Source organism: Anser anser (assembly GCF_964211835.1).
Source record: "Anser anser genome assembly, contig: HAP1_SCAFFOLD_87, whole genome shotgun sequence".
In the NCBI taxonomy this organism is placed as follows: domain Eukaryota; kingdom Metazoa; phylum Chordata; class Aves; order Anseriformes; family Anatidae; genus Anser; species Anser anser.
The window spans coordinates 244,481-263,933 of record NW_028153517.1 but is presented as its reverse complement, the minus strand read 5'-3'; the positions used below and the strand labels follow the sequence as shown (position 1 = coordinate 263,933).

The 19,453-nt window shown below is 36.0% G+C and overlaps 1 protein-coding gene across 1 annotated transcript in view; it reads left to right on the top strand.

Moving 5' to 3' along the window:
* The window catches only part of LOC310892005 (adhesion G-protein coupled receptor V1-like), a gene marked incomplete at its 5' end in the record, with an annotated part of 72,345 nt that overhangs the window by 11,015 nt on the left and 41,877 nt on the right, over positions 1–19,453 (top strand). The window contains 8 exons of the mRNA XM_083854196.1: positions 2,642–2,818; positions 3,298–3,521; positions 12,531–12,657; positions 12,746–12,931; positions 14,781–14,961; positions 15,576–15,739; positions 16,377–16,500; positions 16,892–17,158. Of these exons, the coding sequence (XP_083710322.1) occupies positions 2,642–2,818; positions 3,298–3,521; positions 12,531–12,657; positions 12,746–12,931; positions 14,781–14,961; positions 15,576–15,739; positions 16,377–16,500; positions 16,892–17,158 (1,450 nt within the window). The remainder of the gene's footprint in view (positions 1–2,641; positions 2,819–3,297; positions 3,522–12,530; positions 12,658–12,745; positions 12,932–14,780; positions 14,962–15,575; positions 15,740–16,376; positions 16,501–16,891; positions 17,159–19,453) is intronic.

The following is a 19,453-nucleotide window of genomic DNA, read 5'->3' as shown; positions in this document are numbered from 1 at the left end:
ATACTTGCGGTTGTTCCTTCCCAAATGCAGGACTCTACACTTGCTCTTGTTAAACCTCATCTGGTTTCTTCCTGCCCAACTCTCCAGCCTGACCAGGTCCCTTCCAACCCCTACAATTCTGTGATACTGTGATCTTTGCTCTTCCAGCTGAACTATTCTAAATTAAAAAGGGTCAAATATACATTATATATTATATGTATATTATATTGCATTTATATATAAATTTGTTAGGAGAACTTACTTTTTTTTTTCCCTGTATAGTTTTCTTCACTTTTTTCTTTCCTTTTTTTTTTTCTATCTCAATTTGTAAAAGATAACTTTTATCATCGTTGAAGGTGTTGATGTTATATCCATGAATTTCAAATTTGCCAGGTTTTATATTTTCCTTATAGTCTACCAAAGACGTTGTAATCACTTCTAAGACCTTTGAAAGATTTCCTCCCTCCACATCCTTCTCCCTACATTCTCTTACAGGAGGAATAATGAGAACAAAAAGTTTTGCCAGAATTATATTGTTTATCTAATATGCAATTTTATTTATTTATTTATTTATGGCATTCACAGTTAGATTAGGAATTGCCTTCTGAAATACTAGAACACGTTAGTATGTTTTATGATTGCAAGAGGTTTGAGAGATCCACAAAATTCTTAAATGTCTAATTCCATGTATTCAATGTTTTTTTTTTTTTTTTTTTTTTTGTCCTTTGACTGTAGTCAAGACACACATCTGATAAATATTTCAGAATGTTCAGTCATTCCAAGCACTTTGCCTGGATTTTCAAACTGTAGATTCCAATCTGTTTTTTTTTTTTTCTGTACTTTCTCCATGAACTATAAATAAAATCTTTGTTTGAAGAAATTAAATCAGAGGAGCTTTCCAGCTCAAATAATTAATTTAGAAACTCATAGAGAAGGAAAACACCACTATTTATCACTGTGACAATCCTTCTGCATCGTGAATAAATGATAATCTCAGTGAACATGTTTAGAATGAGTTGTACTTAGGCAAAATAAAGAATTGACTCAGGAATCAGCAGAGAAGCAAATGAAACTGTAGGATGAATAAAGGTACAGGAGATAATGTTAATGTGAGATATATTCCTTAGTGACACCTTCAATTAAATAACGTGCTGTAATCAGAGATGCGGTTTTTGGTATAGCTAGGAAGATTAACTCTGAAAATTAAGCTCATAAACTAATTGTTATTGTTCAAATAACTATATATTTTTTTCTCTTTGTACTGGTTTCCTTTAAAAGGTACTAAAGGAAACATTGCAGAAAGAGTAAAATCTCTGTTCTTTATTGATTATTACTTTATTCCAAAGGTACCATACAGGATCCAAATACAGCATACACTTTAAATAGAGCAAATTGTTTTGGCTGTGTAGTATTTCAGAAAGTTTACTGAGCTAATAACCGCACAATGGTGCACTTTCATCCTGTTAATTGCAGAATCGGGGCCTATGCTAGGAGAAAGCTCAGAAAAGAGGAGAAACAAACAGTGCCATCATCTGTTCTTCAGACTTTTGATAACAAGTTGGAATGGTTGAGAATCAGTTACTAAATACAGTATTTGTAAAACATTTCCATCTATCATCAGATAAATGTTCATGCATATTTCTGGGTGTTACTCAAGCAGTTGTGGAACAAAATATGATACAGCCCACATATTTATAGAGTTTGGTTTCAAGAACTGTAAGACTTTAAAAATCATCTTTTGAAATGGTGAACCATGATTACTATATGAATTTAAGAAAGGCCACTATTTTATCCCCAAAAAATAAAGCTTTACTCTATGATAACACCTGATAACTCCAAGAAAAAATGTCAGTGGGAGTTTATGCCCCAGTGAAATGTTCACAGAAATATATGCAAATCTGTTATGGAAACATTTATTGTAATGATGCATGTAGACAGAATCACATGGAATAAATAATATTTAAAGGAAATAATTAAACAGGCAAGTTCTGCTTTCCTTGGTGTGTCACTACTGGTGCTGGGCTTAGCGAGTGATGCTTCCCTTTTAAAGAAAAGGATGAAAAAAAATCTATTTCCTCTTAGTATCTATAATCTATCAGAAATGCAGTGACAAGTAAAATACAGTTTTGAAATACTGTACTGAATTTAAATTCTTAATGTGGCTCTGGTAGTTCTTAGATAGAGAATTCCTTAAAATTTTGTGGAGAGGAAAGAAAAGTGGATTATTATTTGGCTGTTTGATCAAGGGCTGTAAATTATTATGACTTCAGTGATTTCCCTAGATTTTTATCAATGCAAGCCACAAAAAATGATGTTAGACAATTGCCTATGCTGCTCATCAATGACTGTTGTTAATAGCTCTAGTAATGTATCAGCTGATCTGGAACAGAGTCTCTCTCTCTGGCTTGATCTGTGTTTAATTACATACACTAACATGATTTGTCTGGGAGGTGTACCATTCTGCTGACAGCTCAACAATATCCACTTAATTTCTTTGACATGTCTACTTACAAATTTTTATAACAGCAGTGCTATCAGTAGGAAGAATTTGCTCTGGAGATGTATACTTCCTTTATATGAAAATTACTCTGAAATGTCAGAACTGTTCTGACTTGGTGCTGAGGCTTCTTATTTCTCACTTTTCTTTTACTTTTTCCTACAGCTGGAAGGAGTTGAACTGGTGAATAGAATTCCTCTAGTCCCATCTGTGAGTCCTAGATTAGGCGAAATTCGAAATATTTCTTTGAGGATTACTCCAGATATTGCAAATGGAGAAATAGGCTTTATTAGCAATCTACCGATTATTCTTTCTGAACCAGAAGATTCCCCTGCTACGCTGGTAAGTAAGCCTTTTTATATTGTCTTTTGCTATGGAAAACTTATTTGGAGAAGGTGGAGTTTGCTGTATTCAGTGTAGCATTTGACAATTAATGTGAGGAAAAGCCTTCCTGTAAGTTCTGTCTTATCCTAAATATTCTCTTCTTTAAAAAAAAAAAAAATGCTCTGAAATAATCTGTTACTGATTTCCAGAGAACTGAGATTGGTCTTTGCTTTCTGTGTAAGTATCTAAAACCAGTTAGCCCTTGATGCTCACACAGAGCAAAAGATACTGCAGTTAGTCTCTCTCACCAATTGCGAGCATAGTCATGTAAAGTAGGACTGAGACAAATCCTGAATAAGATAGATCATTTCCCATTCTCAAATTAGAACTGGCCAAACTTTTGTTTTTATTATTATTTATTCAAATAGTAATTTGCAAGGGAGTAATCGGTTTTGCATCTACTTTTGCAAGTCACAACAAATTAATGTGTTTCACAGGTTTCCATTGCATTGCATCGAGATGGGACTGATGGTCAAGCAACTGTGTTCTGGAGTTTGAAACCCTCTGGTCCCAATCAAAAGGCGGTAACACAGGATGATATAAGTCCTTTTAACGGCTCCGTGGTTTTCTTATCTGGACAAAGTGATACCACAATTAACATCACCATTAAAGCTGATGATGTACCTGAAATGAACGAAACTGTGTTATTAACTTTGGACAGGTATTGTACCCTATTCTCTATTCATATGTATCAGCTGCAGTACTCAATTTATGCATAACAGATTAGCACAGTGTTAATTACATGGTATTGCTTGCATTGTGTTGATATGTGTCTGAAGAAATAGTGGGCCCTTGTTTCAGACTGTGTATGGGTTCTTTGACTGGAGATCAATGTAAGAAACCATTTTGCATTTATTATCTAATGACTTAACTGTTTATATTTTCATGAAAATTCTGTATGCTATTTAGAAAGTTCTTTCAGTTTTGATCTTTTTTATAGCTCTTGGTTTTAACACTTTTTTTTTTTCGGAAAAATAATATTTAGTAAGATAATGGGAAAAACTAAAGTGAGAACTAAAAAGCAATGCAGAACTTTTTCTGTCAGAAAAAACATTTATAACTTGGGTGTCACTGTAGAATTAGACTTGCAGTTTGTTTGATCTGCATGTTCAATATTCCTTGATAATTAGATACTTCTGTCAGCTCATAGCCCCCAGAATATCCCAGTGTGACTATTATTGCAGTCTTCTGCTAATGAGAATGCAGTGGGGTTTCTGAAGCACAGTGTTCTGGTCTCCCTTCTCATCTAGTGGAGGATTTTAGGATAACAGGCTGTAAGGGCCCTCAGGTGATACTATTATCTGCATGTGAACACTGTTCAGAAAACTTAAATTAGTTTATAATCAGGAGTCTTTTCCCTCTTTGAGTTACTAACAAGAGTGTCTTGGCTATATCGTCTGTCCTGCTTCCCACAGCTCAGTTACATAAGTAAATACAGAAATACCACCACACGTGCTCTTGTATTACCTCCTATTTGTCTAAGGTACATTTTCCACTTTTACTGAAAACATACTACAGTGGTCTGCCAGCACCAGCTTCCACACTGAACATCTACTACTTACATAGTCCTTACCTTATGCAGAAGAAGTATTTTTATTCTGTACAGGAAGCGTAGGCTAGCTCTTAGATATCCACAACAGATATCCACAGTGATTCCACATTAGCAAACAATAGGCAAGAAGCTCCTCACGCTGTTGTTGATCACTAGAAGATCCCATTTCAGAAAACATGGTTTTCGAACATCTTTATGGCACACAGGGAAGATGTTATTCCTTTGCGGGATTGGCTTGCTTGATTAAAAGGTGGCTGGTTAATGCATGTAGTTCAGAACTAGTTATTTTATTCTACCTTGGCTACTCATTACATTAAAAAGGCAATCCTTTTCAGAATAAAAACAGAGACTATTGCAAGCAGTTCTCCGCTTTCTTTCTGTGGGAGAAACTGGTTTGTCTCAAGGAATTTTTTTAGAGTCTCTGGCACAAAGGGGGAAACTAGGATTAGAAATGATGGTTCAAGTTTTGAGTGTAAGGTGGCCAAGAATGCAGAGTGGTATTGAGGTAAACAAGTAAGTAGATAGAAGTAAGCAGCATGAAAGGGTAACTTTTTTGATTCACGTGTGTGAAAGTACAGTTTTCTGCCATTTATCCTGAGTTACAACTGTAGGCTATACCTTGAAAATGGTGGCTGCAACAGGGATTGAACTGGCAGCTGAACAAATACAACCAGTGTTCTGCTTTTGCTGTGTATGGTGCAAGCCGTAGGCTCTGTTGATCATGAAGTGGATGGTGAAAAGTGTGCCAACAGTAAGCAGCTTTCCCACACTTGGCAGGGTCAGAGAGTGAACCGAGGAACAGGTGGTCTGTCCTGGAAAAAGAAGTAAGCAAGGAGGAGATAGAATCTGAACTTTTCTCTAGACCTTGGTAGCATCCCTCACTTCAACTAATTAGCAGAAGCCAAGAATGAAATGACTGCAGAGATCATCCTTTCAGTACTAGACATGACTCTTCAAATTAGGGTTGAAGGATACTGGCAGGGTTACGTGTACGCCCGTGCTATTGCTTTCAGCCTGGTTGGTATTTTGTGGACAAATAGAAGATTTCAGTTTCCGAGGCTGGCAGCCAGCACCTCACAGCAGTAGTGAATGAGCATGAAAACAAAGATGCACTGTGCTGTAGATGTGCTTGTACTGTTCCGTAAATTGTAGCATAAGTCAGCGAGAAAAGAAAGCATGTAAGAACTTTAATGAAACTACAGACATAGACATATGTTCATAAGCATTCAATGTATTGCAATTATTAATAGCACGGGTAAAATAATCAAAATAATTAGTTCTAACAAGGATGTATTATTTACGGCTTAGTGGTATTGTCAAGGCAGTTCAATTTTAAATAAGCTTTAAGTGCATCCATAACTATATTTTTTCCAAGCCATTAAAAACAATGTTATCCTTTCTTGCTTTATGCTCTCTATACTTAGACCACAGATATTAAAACTAGCTCTGAATTTTGTCCACAAACTGGAGGAAAATGTATAACATGAAAAATATGATTCCAAAGAACACAGATGAGTAATGATGAGTAATGAAGGAGCAAGAGAGTCTTGTATCTGCTGAAGCTTCTTTATATTTTCTTTTTTTAGGAGCAGATTCAGGTTGAATGCCTGCCCTATCTGAATAGGCCTGAATTGAGACCAAGCATAAATAAAACCAGATGTCTGTAGTGAAATCTATGTGAGAAAGGAAAGACCTTGGTCTTCTTGATGAATGTAGGTGGAACAGGCCATGGAAATTGTGTGTGTGCTTTGTGAGAGCATATATGCATACTAGGGCTGTTCATTTTACCTGGTAAGCACAAACAGAAATCAGTTTTTTTTAAATCTGATTGCTGTTTTTTCCTTCTACACAACGTAATCTCTCACTGGCAGTTATCAGCCCCCCAGTTAAGGTGCAGACAGCTATCAGTTTGGCACCTGGCACAACCAGAGGGCCAGAACCTGCAGGGTATGTGGGCTGGGGACGTGGCCTGTGTTTGTGCTCATGAGTGAGTGGTGGTGAGACTGAGAACTTGGAGACTTTGGGATCTGGGGATAAATCACTTTTATTTTGTGGAAGTGATAATCAACAAACAGACAACTGTTTAGGCAGTCCTTATGCTCCAGCATTTTTTGAGTCTTAACTCATGGAAGTTAGGATGCCAGAACAGATCCATATGCATATGTTACGACATAAATCTCATTTACTATATATAATAAACTGAAGCAACGTTATTTGAAGATTTTTATTGTTCTAGTGATTTCTGTGATGGGATACAGATTTCCATAGGCTGACATTCTGTCATCAGTTTATGTGGAAAATGATTAGACCTATGAGTTATGAAGTAATTTTTTGAAAATTACAAATGTAAAATACAGACTTGACTATTTCACTGTGAAATATCTGGCAGTTTTTAAACATTTTTGGGTTTTAGAGGTTGCTACATGTCAAAAAGTTAGAAAAGCATAGGAGGGCCATTTAAATCACTGTGTAGTGTTGATGGACAGGGCTTAAGGGTTTATGTGTTGTGGGTTACTCACTGCCATACTGCTTAATGGAGCTAGGATTTTCTCCTTACTTGGTAATTCCCTTTGGTTAGTGTCTGTTTCAAAACCATATCTATCTTACTTATGTAAATTTTCATAGAATCACAGAATAGCTTGGGTTGGAAGGGACCTTAAAGATCATCAGTTTCCAACCCCAGTGCCATGGGCAGGGATGCCACCCATTAGATCAGGTCGGCCCACAGCCTAGTCCAACCTGGCCTTGAAAACCTCCAGGGATGCCTCAAGGGTTTGATCAGACTGCGTTTTAACGGGGAAAAAGTCATTTGAAAATAGTAGAATGTTGAAATGAGTGCGCTGGACACCTACTGCTTGTTTTCATTACTTCTCAAAATAACAACATATCTCTCCTGCTATGACTCAGAAAAATTAAAATAGCCTCAAAAATCAAATAAATGATGGATTAAACCTGGAGAGAAGGTGTTTCCTCTGATGAGAGGCACTATGGAAAGTCTAATGTGGCAAATCCTACTTTAATGCAGTTCTTTAGAGCTAGAGCCTGCCTCTAATTAAATCAGTAGATAATCCTGAAAAAATTGAAGAGGGGGTGAACACTGAATGCAAGCAAATTGAGTAATGTTCCACAAGCAATTTCACTTCCCCCTTTTTGAGATACCCTGATAGAAAAGAAAGTCTTTTAGAGAAGTGTGGTTTAATAATGACAGCCATGTAGATTCACAGTGGAAATTAAGTTTCTCATGTGTCTTTCAGAACACTCAGGTTCTGCAGAAATTCCAGATTTTGTCAAAAGTTATTAACTTCAAAGCTATTTTTCATTTATTTATTTAATTATTTTGTGGTTCTAGTTAGTTCTTAACATTGAAATTCTCATGGTACCTTAAACTTAGTCAAAACTCTAATTTCTCCTATTTTCTTGTACTGCATGTTTAAAAAAGTGTAAGAAACATTTTGAAGCTCCTGTCAGTTGTCCTAATTCATCTGTAGTTCTTGCTACATAATAATTATGATTTTTTTTACTGAAAGAATTTCCCTAATGATCAGTCATTTCACATTAGTCTTGTTGTATAAGAAATGCTTTACACACTTTGAGGTTGTATTTCTTTTGGCAGCATCATAAGCATTGCCAGGGTTTACTGTCTGTGACGATATGAAACTTCATGTCCATACATAGCCATTTTACAGGAAAAAATAAGCTGAGGATAAAAACAGGGAAGTGGCTTTCCCAGTGATTGGTATCACCTTATTCCTGGTCAAGAGTTCTTTTCACTAGCTGGAGGAGCTGCTGGCCACGGTTAAGCCACCATGTCAAAGCAGCTGTTTTAACTTTTATTGCTGCTTCTGAATAGCCCTCTTTGTCCTGTTTCCATACTGCTGTCAGAGGAACACCTAAAGAGCTGGTTTCACATACCACGAGGAGTGAAACGGGACTGAACTGGACCCGTGTAGTGTCAGGCAGTCTGGGAGCATCTCCTCCGTGGTGTAAGGGTGGTATATGAACGCCCCTCTGTTCTTCGAGGTTGGAAGTGCACGTGGCAGGGGATGGGGCTGGTGTCCTGGCAGCTCTCTGGTGGCACGGACCCTGTGTCCAGCCCCGTAGCTCCTCCGGGTCGATCTGAGCTGGCTGCTGGAAGTATTATGCAGCTATTTGCTGAACGCTTCACCTTGCCTGGTTTAGCCCTGTATGGACTTAGGTTTAGCACATGAAGAGTACACTGAACCGAAAAGCAAGCATTTGGATTAAAAGGATAAAAGTTTGCAGGATGTGAGTATGATAATTGCATTACAATGTAATTGTTCAAAACAATAGAATTGGGATTTTTTTTTTTTTTATTATTCCTAGAAAAAAGTAAACCTGTGAGAATACTTTACAACAAACATTTTGGATTTAAATTTAAAATGTACTTTCCTAATTTATCTTTGTTCTCTTAATTCTTCTTTTTTTTTTCAATACTATTTTTTAAAAATTTCTTGTTAGGGATATGCATTCTATGTTATGAAAAGTTACATGTATATGCCTTAGAGTATAGATATAAAGAATACTACTGAGTGCACCATTCTTCGAATCACAGAATGGCTCAGGTTGGAAGGGACCTTAAAGATCATCCACTTCCAACCCCTCTGCCATGGGCAGGGATGGCACCTACTAGATCAGGTTGGCCACAGCCTCATCCAACCTGGTCTTGAATACCTCCAGGGATGGGGCAGCCACAGCTTCGTTCATTCATTGTTTGCTTAACAGCATCTTGGAGCTGGAAACCTAAACCTAGCTGCTTCTATTAAGTTTCTGCATAGGATGTTTTATGACTTTTTGGAGAAGTAACTAACATTACTGTGCCAGGGCAGTGATAGCGGTCTGACCACTCATGATATCAGCCAGAGAAAAAAAATGACCAGATAATAAATAAATAAACAAACAAACAAACAAATAAGTAAATAAATAAAAGGATCCAGGTGTTCAAGATGGGGTTTGTATGGAGAAACCACCTGAACAATGTTCTTTTTTACCAGTTGATGGACTGAATTTTACTGGTTGCTTCCTGACCTGAAAGCTGTCTAGGTTTAATACATATCAAAAGCTCACTTGATATAGTGATTCATTTTTATTTTCTGTTGTAAATTATTTTACTAACAGCTTAGCGATATAATTAAATTTTAGCATTACCAACTCTGGAATCTTCTCCTTGATCTTTTCATTGTGTTAATATTTTGCTGTTTTTTGAATGCTTTTGCATGTTTCTGAGGGAAGGGAGAATGTCTCAATATATACCTAGCTTCAGTGAATATCAATAACAAATTTCAATTAATTCAGACTTCCTATTCGAAAGAACGTCTGTGAATGTATTTACTTCTCAGAATTTAGAGTGAACTCTTGTCTGTATTGAATTCCAAATTTAAATTATTTTTGAGATTAGTGGAGCCCAATTATCACCTTACAAACACTGTTTTAATCTGTTTTTGGTGCTTTGATAGACGATACAGTTTTTGTATTTAATGTATTTTTGATTAAGAAAGCCAAAATACATGATTACTATTGCAGAATAATGCTGCCCTTTTGACTGACTTCATGTGGCAGTTTTGTTATAAATGCTTGGTTGAAACTTGATTTAATTTTTTAACCTTTTGATTAGCAAATACCTTTTCCTTTCCCCTTTTTCTTTTTTTTTTTTTGTCCCTTTATTTCCTTGTCCCCTCTTTTTCCCCTTTTTCTCCTTCTGCTTCTCTTTCTTATATTTGTATTTATGTTATACATGTATATATACTACTTTGGTAATCTGATTAACTAAAAAATTGTTGTAAATGAGGTTTGCTGTGATTTTGTGCCTAATTACTTTTCCTTGTGTACCCATCAGTACTCTTTCTGTGCTTATCTGTTTTTATCATTACTTTGTCAGACTGATGAAACACCATATCACAGAGGCACGTAGATGTATTTCCCTAATAAAGGGTTATAATCGTGGATGGCTGCTGCAGTTGTGATCACGCAGTCAGTAATCAAGCTCTTTGAGGAGGGCTTGGTAGGGAACACCTTGAGTGGCTCTTGACATGCTGAATTGGTCATGGGGTCACTCCTCCTAAGTGGGAACTGCCCACTTGCTGGCCTTTGTCAACAGGAAAATGCCAAGCAAGCAGGGTTCCCATAAAAAGAACATTATAAACTTTTGGAAAGTAAAAAGAAAGCCTTCTTTTTTTTCTTTTTCTTTTTTTTTTTTTGTCCCTTTTGTTAGTTTTTTGTTCTTTTATAAGATGGGTAGTATTGAAATTTTAGTAAGTGGCACTTTCATTACTTTCTACATCCTCTTTTTTTTTTTTTTTTTTCCTCTGTGTTGACAGGGTAGAGACAGAAAGGTTTGTCGTGTTCTTTGGGTAAGTGCGGTGAACTGTTTTCTGTCCTCAGTGAATCAATGCTTTGTTTTAGAAGTGGTTGGTTTGGACAGAAACTGTCTTTATCATTTCTTTCCCCCCCAAGAATCACGTCTCTGCATCTCTTCAGACAACGCATGCTTCCCCTTTGGTGTTCCGTTTGATGGCATGGGGTTCTTGCTTGAAGGCATTTCTTTATGTAGGATCTGTGAATGATGAAAGTTATGAATGCATGGCTCAGTGTTTGATATTTGAGTGTTTCATGGAATAATGAATTAATTGTTTTAAACTGCTACAAATACAGTTTGCCCCAACTAAATGGCTGAACTGATTAGAGTTACAGAGTAATTTTCTCTAGTCAAAGACAAGGAAAGTTATCTTGATTTAGACTAACATGCATATAATTTATATAACACAGGTTATTTTTTCTACCGACTTTTTTTTTTTTTTAAACATGTAACAAACATGAGCACGTTACTCTATTAAATAGGTATTACCTATTTTGCATCCTGTACCCTGTCCTGTAGACTGTGCTACAACAATGCTAAGTTGTTTTTGTGTGTGTAGGTTCCAGTTACTTAAAACGTGCTTCTGGACACAGTTCTGGGCCTGATTTCAAAAACTGGATATAATAGATCACATTTCTTCATGAAATAGTGTTTGATAAAGTCTAGGTTGTAGCACAGTGAAAGCACAAAAATATGTACAGTATGCAGGACCACGATTTCATTGAAAAATACAATACTGACAGGAAACGTGAAAGATGCAAAGGAATCTAAGTACCTAAAACTACATGTAATAAATCATATGCAGACCATCAATCTGAAGGTGTATTCTTGATGCATCCTGCAATAGTGCTTCTCTGGAATTTTTAATATAAGAAATTTAAAATGATGAAAATTACTGCTTCTGAGGAAAGGCAAGCAAGTAATATGCAAGGTTCATTACTGTTATCAGATACTGCCCATTCCTGTCACAGAGTACGATCAAGATGGTGTAGGAGAAGCCCAGAGAGAGAAATCCTTTACTGAGAGGAATCTGAAGTATGCGTATTTGGTCAACGTACTTCATTCTTGCACCATTCAGCATGTGCTTTAAAGGAGTAATGAGAAAGGGGAATGAGTCTGAGCTACTGAGAGCAGGTCCAACATTTTGTAGAGTCAGACAGGGATCCTACAGGTAGTCTCCACATCTACAGAAGGCAGGCTAACACAGAGCTGAGGATGAAATCCATGGTATCGAGGGTCAAATTTCTGCCTCTTTATGTCAGTAGTAAACTTTGACAAACAAAGCAATAATGGAAATTTATGCTTTTCAGTGTAATCTCAGCATAGGTGATTTTGGAATTTCCTTTATACCTTGATCCAAGTACAAAGTAGTTCTGAATTTAACTAACTTTTTTTTTTTTTTTTTCCTGGCACTATTCTGTTTCTTTTCCTGTGTGTTGTGTGCATGTGTTATCAAAAACAGACAAACAAACAACAGAGTTACTAGCTATAAAAAGCTAATCAGAAACAAACAAACAAAAAGTTACTTCAGAGGCAATTATTTATTTTATTTATTTATTTATTTATTTTTTACGAATGGATAAAACATTCTGATGTTGTATCATTCTTAACTTGTTTTAATCCTTGTAGGTAACTGTTGGCTTTCATAATTTATTCATAAAATTTGTCAATATCCTGATCTCCTCTGTATGGATTTGCTAAACAGAGTTGCAACTTGAAAAAAACCTCTTACCCTCCTTTCTCAGGGTCAGTGTGGAAAATCAGATACTGAAATACGGGTTTACTACTTGTGAAATTACAATTTTGGAAAACGATGATCCTGGAGGAGTGTTCGAATTTTCTTCCTCTTCCAGAGGTCCCTACAGCATCAAGGTAGCTATCCGAGTAACGTCACTTAAACATTACAGACGACTTAGTTCTAACAGAGTGCTAGAAAAAGATTAATTTTATTTTTTTGCAGGAAGGGGAGTCTGTTGAGCTGCAGATTGTTCGCACTAGAGGAAGCCTCATCAGACAGTTTCTGCGCTACACTGTAGAACCAAGAGATAATAATGAGTTTTATGGAAGCACAGGAATTCTGGAGTTTAAGCCTGGTGAAAGAGAGATCATAATTACTCTACTGACAAGGATGGATGGGATTCCAGAGGTAAGAATTAATATTTTTCTCTCTTTAAATTGCATTCACATACATATTTGTTTGTCACTTACTAAAATATAGATGGTTTCACCTGTAAATACCAGCAATTTTTCTGTAACATTTGAAGGCTTTCTTTTTCTTAAGTGTGAGAAATAGATAGAGGAGGAGTGACTGAAAGGCCTATAAGATAGTCAAGCACCATATGAAAGCACTTTATATCAATACAAATCAGGTCTTGTCAGTCTTGCCTGAATATTCATTTCTCTGATATCTCTATTGTTTTGTAATCCCAGAAATCTGCACAATTTGAGGCATGTGTCTGTTGCTTTTCTCTTTGCTTTCTGCTTTTCTGTAGCTTGTTCCCTTTCCTGTGCATCAGCCATCCTGGATTCCATCAGGAAGTTTGCAAGGGTTTGATTTTACCACATTTATGTTAACATAAATTTTAGCTGCTGTGATTCAGCATTTTTTGCTGCCTTTACATGCACATTCCTATGCTGTATTTTGCATAAGCAGTTAGTTGTGTTTGTCTGATCCTGCTAATGAGCTGATCTAGGAGTAAGATGTCAGAAAGCCAGCTTTACAAAACATAAAGGTTTTAGGAAGGTTAATAATCTTTTTGTAGGGCCAGGTGGTCATCAGTCATGGATTGAAGGAGGGATGGAGGACCATATGATGAGGAAATCAGGGGATCACAGCAACTCCAACTTCAATTGCATAGGCTGCTGTAGAAATTCAGGTTTCTTTTCCCTACATACTCCAAAGAAAGGAGACATAAGAAGTCTGAACTCCACTACAGAAGCCAGGAACATAAGTTAATCTAGTAAAACTTAGGCACTAAAACAGCGGGTTATTTAATAGTTCCATTCCCAGTTTTTACTAGTTCATCAGCAGGCTGAGATAAAAGTATTTCCCTGCTTACAGCAGTATTATTAGACTAGGTAAGTCATCCTGCTGAAATGCTCAGGCAAAAACATACGAATTGTAGTGTCAGGACTAAAAAATAAGGAGGTCCTTTTATACTCTTCTATCTCCAAGAGTGGCCAAAAGCCACATACATGAGCAGGACATATATAATCACTTTCCTCCAGAATGCCATCCCAGCCTCCAATGGTGGGCAGTCCAAGGATGTCTGGAGTAATGGATGGTATCTTTGGGTGCCTTCAGATTTTCTTTCTGTTAATTGAAGCAGTTACGCTTTGAACGCAGGTAAGGTTTTAGCATCCATGACATTCTGTAGTACTGAACACCATTGTTTAATTGAATTGTATGTGAAGAACCAGTTCATGTGTGTTTCTTTACTGCTAACCACCAGCCAGTTTCACTGAGTTCTCCCCAGTGTAGAGTAATGCTGTTTTCTAGATAGATAAATGCAATATTTTTTTCTAATGTTCTCTGATACTTTTTTGAAAGTACCATGTCCCATTAGATTAATAAAGCCAGTTGATCAATTCTTTCTAAATTAGCATGCTGTCCATGGTTTAAAAATCTTTGCTTTACCTGTTACAAAGCCAGGAATCTTAAGAAGTCTTGGAGGAAAGAAAATTTACATTTCAGAGTGTGTTACAAACATTACTTGTGAAATTATGCGATTCTAAATTAAGTACACAAAATAAGTCCTTGCTTATAATAATAATAGACTTTTGGAGAAACTGATGCTTTTAGAGATAGAAAGTTCTAACAATTTCCTTTATTTGATAGCATTATACAAACGTTTATTGCATGTAGAATGTGTGTGATTTCATTTTAAGTTTGTATCCCTTTCTGCCTGATGGGGGACTGTGGACTATAGACCATTTTGTTTTTGATGTGGATGTTGAATATGTATTTTTGTTCTGACTGAGTTTCCCTCTTCTAGCTGGATGAGCTATATTCTGTGGTACTTAGTGGCTACAGTGAAATGCCAGGCAAGTTGGGGAATGCCACAATGGTCAATATAACCATTTTGAAGAATGATGATCCGCATGGTATCATTCAGTTTCTACCTTACGAACTAACAGTAACAATAAGTGAAAGCAAAGGAGAAGTCATCCATACCGGTAATTCCTTTTTATTAGAGTTACTTCTTTATCTGCTGTCTGCTTCTGCAAGTCTTATTTTCCCTGTTCTAGGATAACAGAAGTCTAGGAGACTTCTTACTAAAATCTCCACTCAGGACTTTACAGATTGGTACAATGCCAAGCAAGATGAGCAGCGGAGAGTGAAGTGGAGAAGTATGGGTGTGGAAAAACAGAGGGATTAACTGAGTAAAAAGGATTGCTAGAGAATTTTCCAGACAGGAGGGATGGAGTACTGATGTATGTGCAAAGTGCAACGTGGAGGTAGTAGCTCTGTTTGTGGAGAATGAAGAATGGGGTGTTATATAAGAGAAACATAGAGTTAAATCTTCCTATGGGTGATTTTAATTGATCTATTCAGTTATCAATTACTTTTACAGGCAAGAATTAACATGTGAAATTAAAGCAGTTTGCACTGCTTTAGTAATCTGTCTTTGTGTGTCCTTTTCTGTAGCACTCCAACATGTTACTGGTTTCATAAGAAGTGAAATTGGTTATTATTGTATTTCCTTTTTCTCAGTTTCAGATGTTTCAGATGTTCCTTTTTGATTTCTGTTGCTCTGAATATGCACACTGACTCTGTTTATGTTTTTTAGCTGTTTACAGAGTTGTAAGAAATCAAGGAAACTATGGAAATGTTAGTGTGTCTTGGGTTGTTGATCCAGCATGTACCAATGACGTCTATCCAGAGCAAGGGACTATTTTATTTGATAATCTGGAGTTTTCAAAAAATATCACCATTTACTCACTGCCAGATGAGGTAAACACTTTTACAGTGTTTTGGGGTGAGAATATGGGACAAAGAGTAAGTACTAAAACATTAGAGTATAAGGAGAAAAAAGGAATGTGTGTTTCTCAAGAGCCTAATAACTTGTAGGAAATATCAAAATACTTGGGTAGAACTGAGATAATGTCTGCAAATCATAGAGAAATTTCAGAAGCTGTGCATACCTCTAAACAAAAAAGGTAGAAGCTGAGAGTAATTGTACTGTGGTAAAGTTATAGGAAAGTTTGACTGAAACTCGTATCTTGATAACTGGAATCCTAATTTCAATCCTAATCCTATATGCTGATAAATTTGAAGTAATATAAGAAAGATTACACCTAATGATAAATAAATAAAGCTGTAAAAAAAACTACATGTATCAGAAACATAAAACTGGAAGGTAACTTTTGGGTCATCTGTGCAAGATAAAGAGGAAGGGACTTACTTACAAAAACTGTAGATGGATGATAATTTCTGTATAACTGTATGAATTATCATCCCTCTTGAGACACATAAGGACTGACAAATAAAAACAACACTCAGAAATCTCTGGCTTATTAATCCCCCTAACTTTTCATTTTAAATTCTTCAGTGTTTTGTATGCTAGAAATTAATGTCTTAATACTTTCAGGTGCCTGAAGAGGAGGAAGTATTCACCATCAGTTTATTCAATGCTACCGGTGGAGCCAGGCTGGGCAATGTAACCACTGCAATTTTACAAATAACAAAGAATGATGATCCCATTTATTTTGCAGGTTAGATATTATTGTTTATAAATGTGGAATACATACACTACCTAAAACGGATTTTTTTCACAAACCAGATCATTGCGAAATCGTAATCCCAAAAGAGCAAGTGGAAAAGCTCCCCAAACTTTTTTTTTTTTTTGTATTTAATTTATATTTGTTTCCTTCAGAACCTTCCCATTTTTTTGTGTGTGTCATTTTTCTCTTTGTTGATGTTGAGATCAGTTAGGAGGCAAGGTACAAAATATTCTCTCGTACCTGAATTATTTCCTACCTTTATCACATACATCTTATTGTTTCATTGAAGAGGAAGATCCTACTAGAGAGAATTAAGAAAACAGAGCAAATGCAAGCAACTCAGGCTTGAACTCAGACAGATTTGTTGCTTTTGTATTTTCAGAACCTGTGACAGTGAGTGTTCAAGAAGGAAGTGTTGCAAACTTTACAGTCCTAAGGAATGGATCTGCTGATGTCGCTGTTGTTGTCCAGTATATTACTGTTAATGGAGATGCAACAGCTGAAGAGGGAGACTTTGTTCCCAGTGGAAAGAACAGTGTCATTTTGTTTGATGTTGGAGAAAGGGAGCAGAATTTATCTGTGTATATCAACGATGATGATACCCCTGAAACTGATGAAACATTTTATATTATCCTTTTCAATTCTACAGGTAAGTCTTCCTTTTTTTTTTTTTTTTTTTTGCTGGCAATTTCTTAGTATCTTGGTCTTATCATAAAGCAATATTTAAATGCCAAGAATTATACGAATAATGTTTGCTTCAAGATTTTTATACAATAAATGCATACTGTGTTTGAATTTTCATCCTTAATTATTTTATTGGAAACAAAAATCAAATGATAGAGTTGATACTTTGCCTGCAAAAACAACTGGAGTGAAAGTCCCTTTTCAAATATAAATGCTCCAAATTAGATGGACTTCAATACAAAAACACAAAGCAAAAAAAAAAAAAACAAAATTTAGTACCCAACAGTCTTAGGAAAAGAGGTATTCTTTTAGTTATTTTTTTCATGCTCCAGAGTGTATTACAAAACTACATGATTTTTGTAAAAACAAACAGAACTGCCATATTTTGGAGGAAGGGTATGTAATTGCTCTATTTTATTAGTAGCGAAAAGTATGCATACATTTTTTTCACTCTGAGACTATAGTTTTAAAAGGCTTAATTTGCAGAAAAATATATGTCACAATTTACCCAGGGGACCACCTCTAAAGAAAGGATTTATTACCTTAGAAATAACGTATTTTTGTTTATTTATTTATTTTTCAAAGTTTACACTTAAAAAGGAATGACCAAAATTATTCAGCCCATTCCTCACGTTTTTGAAATACATATCTTTTAGAATAAATTATCACTGTTATGTAATATACATGAGAAAATAAAAGTGAAGTATAAGAAATTCATAATTTTTCCAGAGCCCTAAGTATTTAATAAAGACCCTCCCCACACCTAGCTCCAACAAAACTCATGGTGTTGTGGGAGAGTCATTTGCAATTGTGTTATCAAATTTTAATTTACTGCCCTTCATTTTTTACTGTTCTCTAGTTGAGAGGTAATAACAGGCTCTGAATCTGCTGCAAATCTTTGCAATGCAAAGCAAAGCTGTATTGAATCAGCCATTGAAACCTGAGGGGCTGTAATTTAATAAAGCAAAGAAAGATGATGGCAATTAACCATCAGACTATACCTTCAGATTGTGTGACACGTTCTCAAAGTAAAATACCTACCAGGTATTCAATTCAAGATTAGGAAACCTAAAATTAGATTTCTTCATCTGTAAGCACGCTAAGCATCTTAGTTCTCATTACAGTCTCTGATGGTCTTAGTCTTTAGCAGTCGATAAGACTGAAGTGATTGAGGTCATGCTACAGTGGACACCCTGCGGCTGGCCTGTGAGGTTCTCACAAGGCAGCATTGATCTTGAGTTGAATCCTTCCCTGAACATTGGTAGCAGGCAGCCAGAGGTTGACAGGGAAAGCAGTAATTTGAGTATAAGGCAGCTAAGCTATTTCCCAAGGTCGGCTGGTATTCACTGTAGTACCCAGGTCTCTTATAAAATATCAGACTAGGGAAAGGATTAGACAAAACCATTCTTCTTCCTTCATAAGTTTTCTCTTTTGTTGTCTCTTTCTACTTTAATAACTTTCTTCAGGATCTACTGGTAGCTCCCAATACTACCCCATTGGGAACATATCATGGCTTTTCTCCTAGCACATGGGGAATGGGTATCCATAGCCTCCTTTTTCCTCTAAAATGAGCATCATATAGTTTTACAGCCATTCTAGAATCACTAAGAATAAAGAATATTTCTATACATATTCCTGAAAGCAAAAGTTGGTTTTCTTTCTATGATTGGTTACATACAGTGGCCTTGACTGTTCTGAAATTTTTTTGGGGACTGTTGTTCCTGAGAGAAAATACAAATAGAGGTATATGAAGTTAGAGGAATAAGCACATTGTTTAACGTGGAACAAAATTTAGTCGGACACTTTCAAAGAAGACAAAAAATGGGGTGGGTGTGGACACATTATGTTCATCTATGGACAATGCAATGGAGTTAGAATTAACATCCCTTAATATTTACCTGTACTAATATGCACACTGAAATCCTGCTAGCTTCCCATCTACATAATAAGAATCTTATGTTTCTTCCTTTTAGATATTCTTTGATATGGGAGTGAATAAACTCTTAGACATTGCTCATAGCTTGTATTTAGTTTAAATGCAATACTTTTCTTCTAGGTCTAAAGAAGGTCGGGGCTCTCTGAATACCTTACTCTTTTATTCTGTACCTCTGAATATCTTATTCTTTTGACTTGTCCAGATGATCAAACAGAAAATGTTACCTCACATAACAACTACATGCAAGGATACTGTGTAGTAAGAATCACATCTTCTCAGTTCATGTCATTTTTCCTGAAAATCTTACGTCTTGCTCTCTGGATG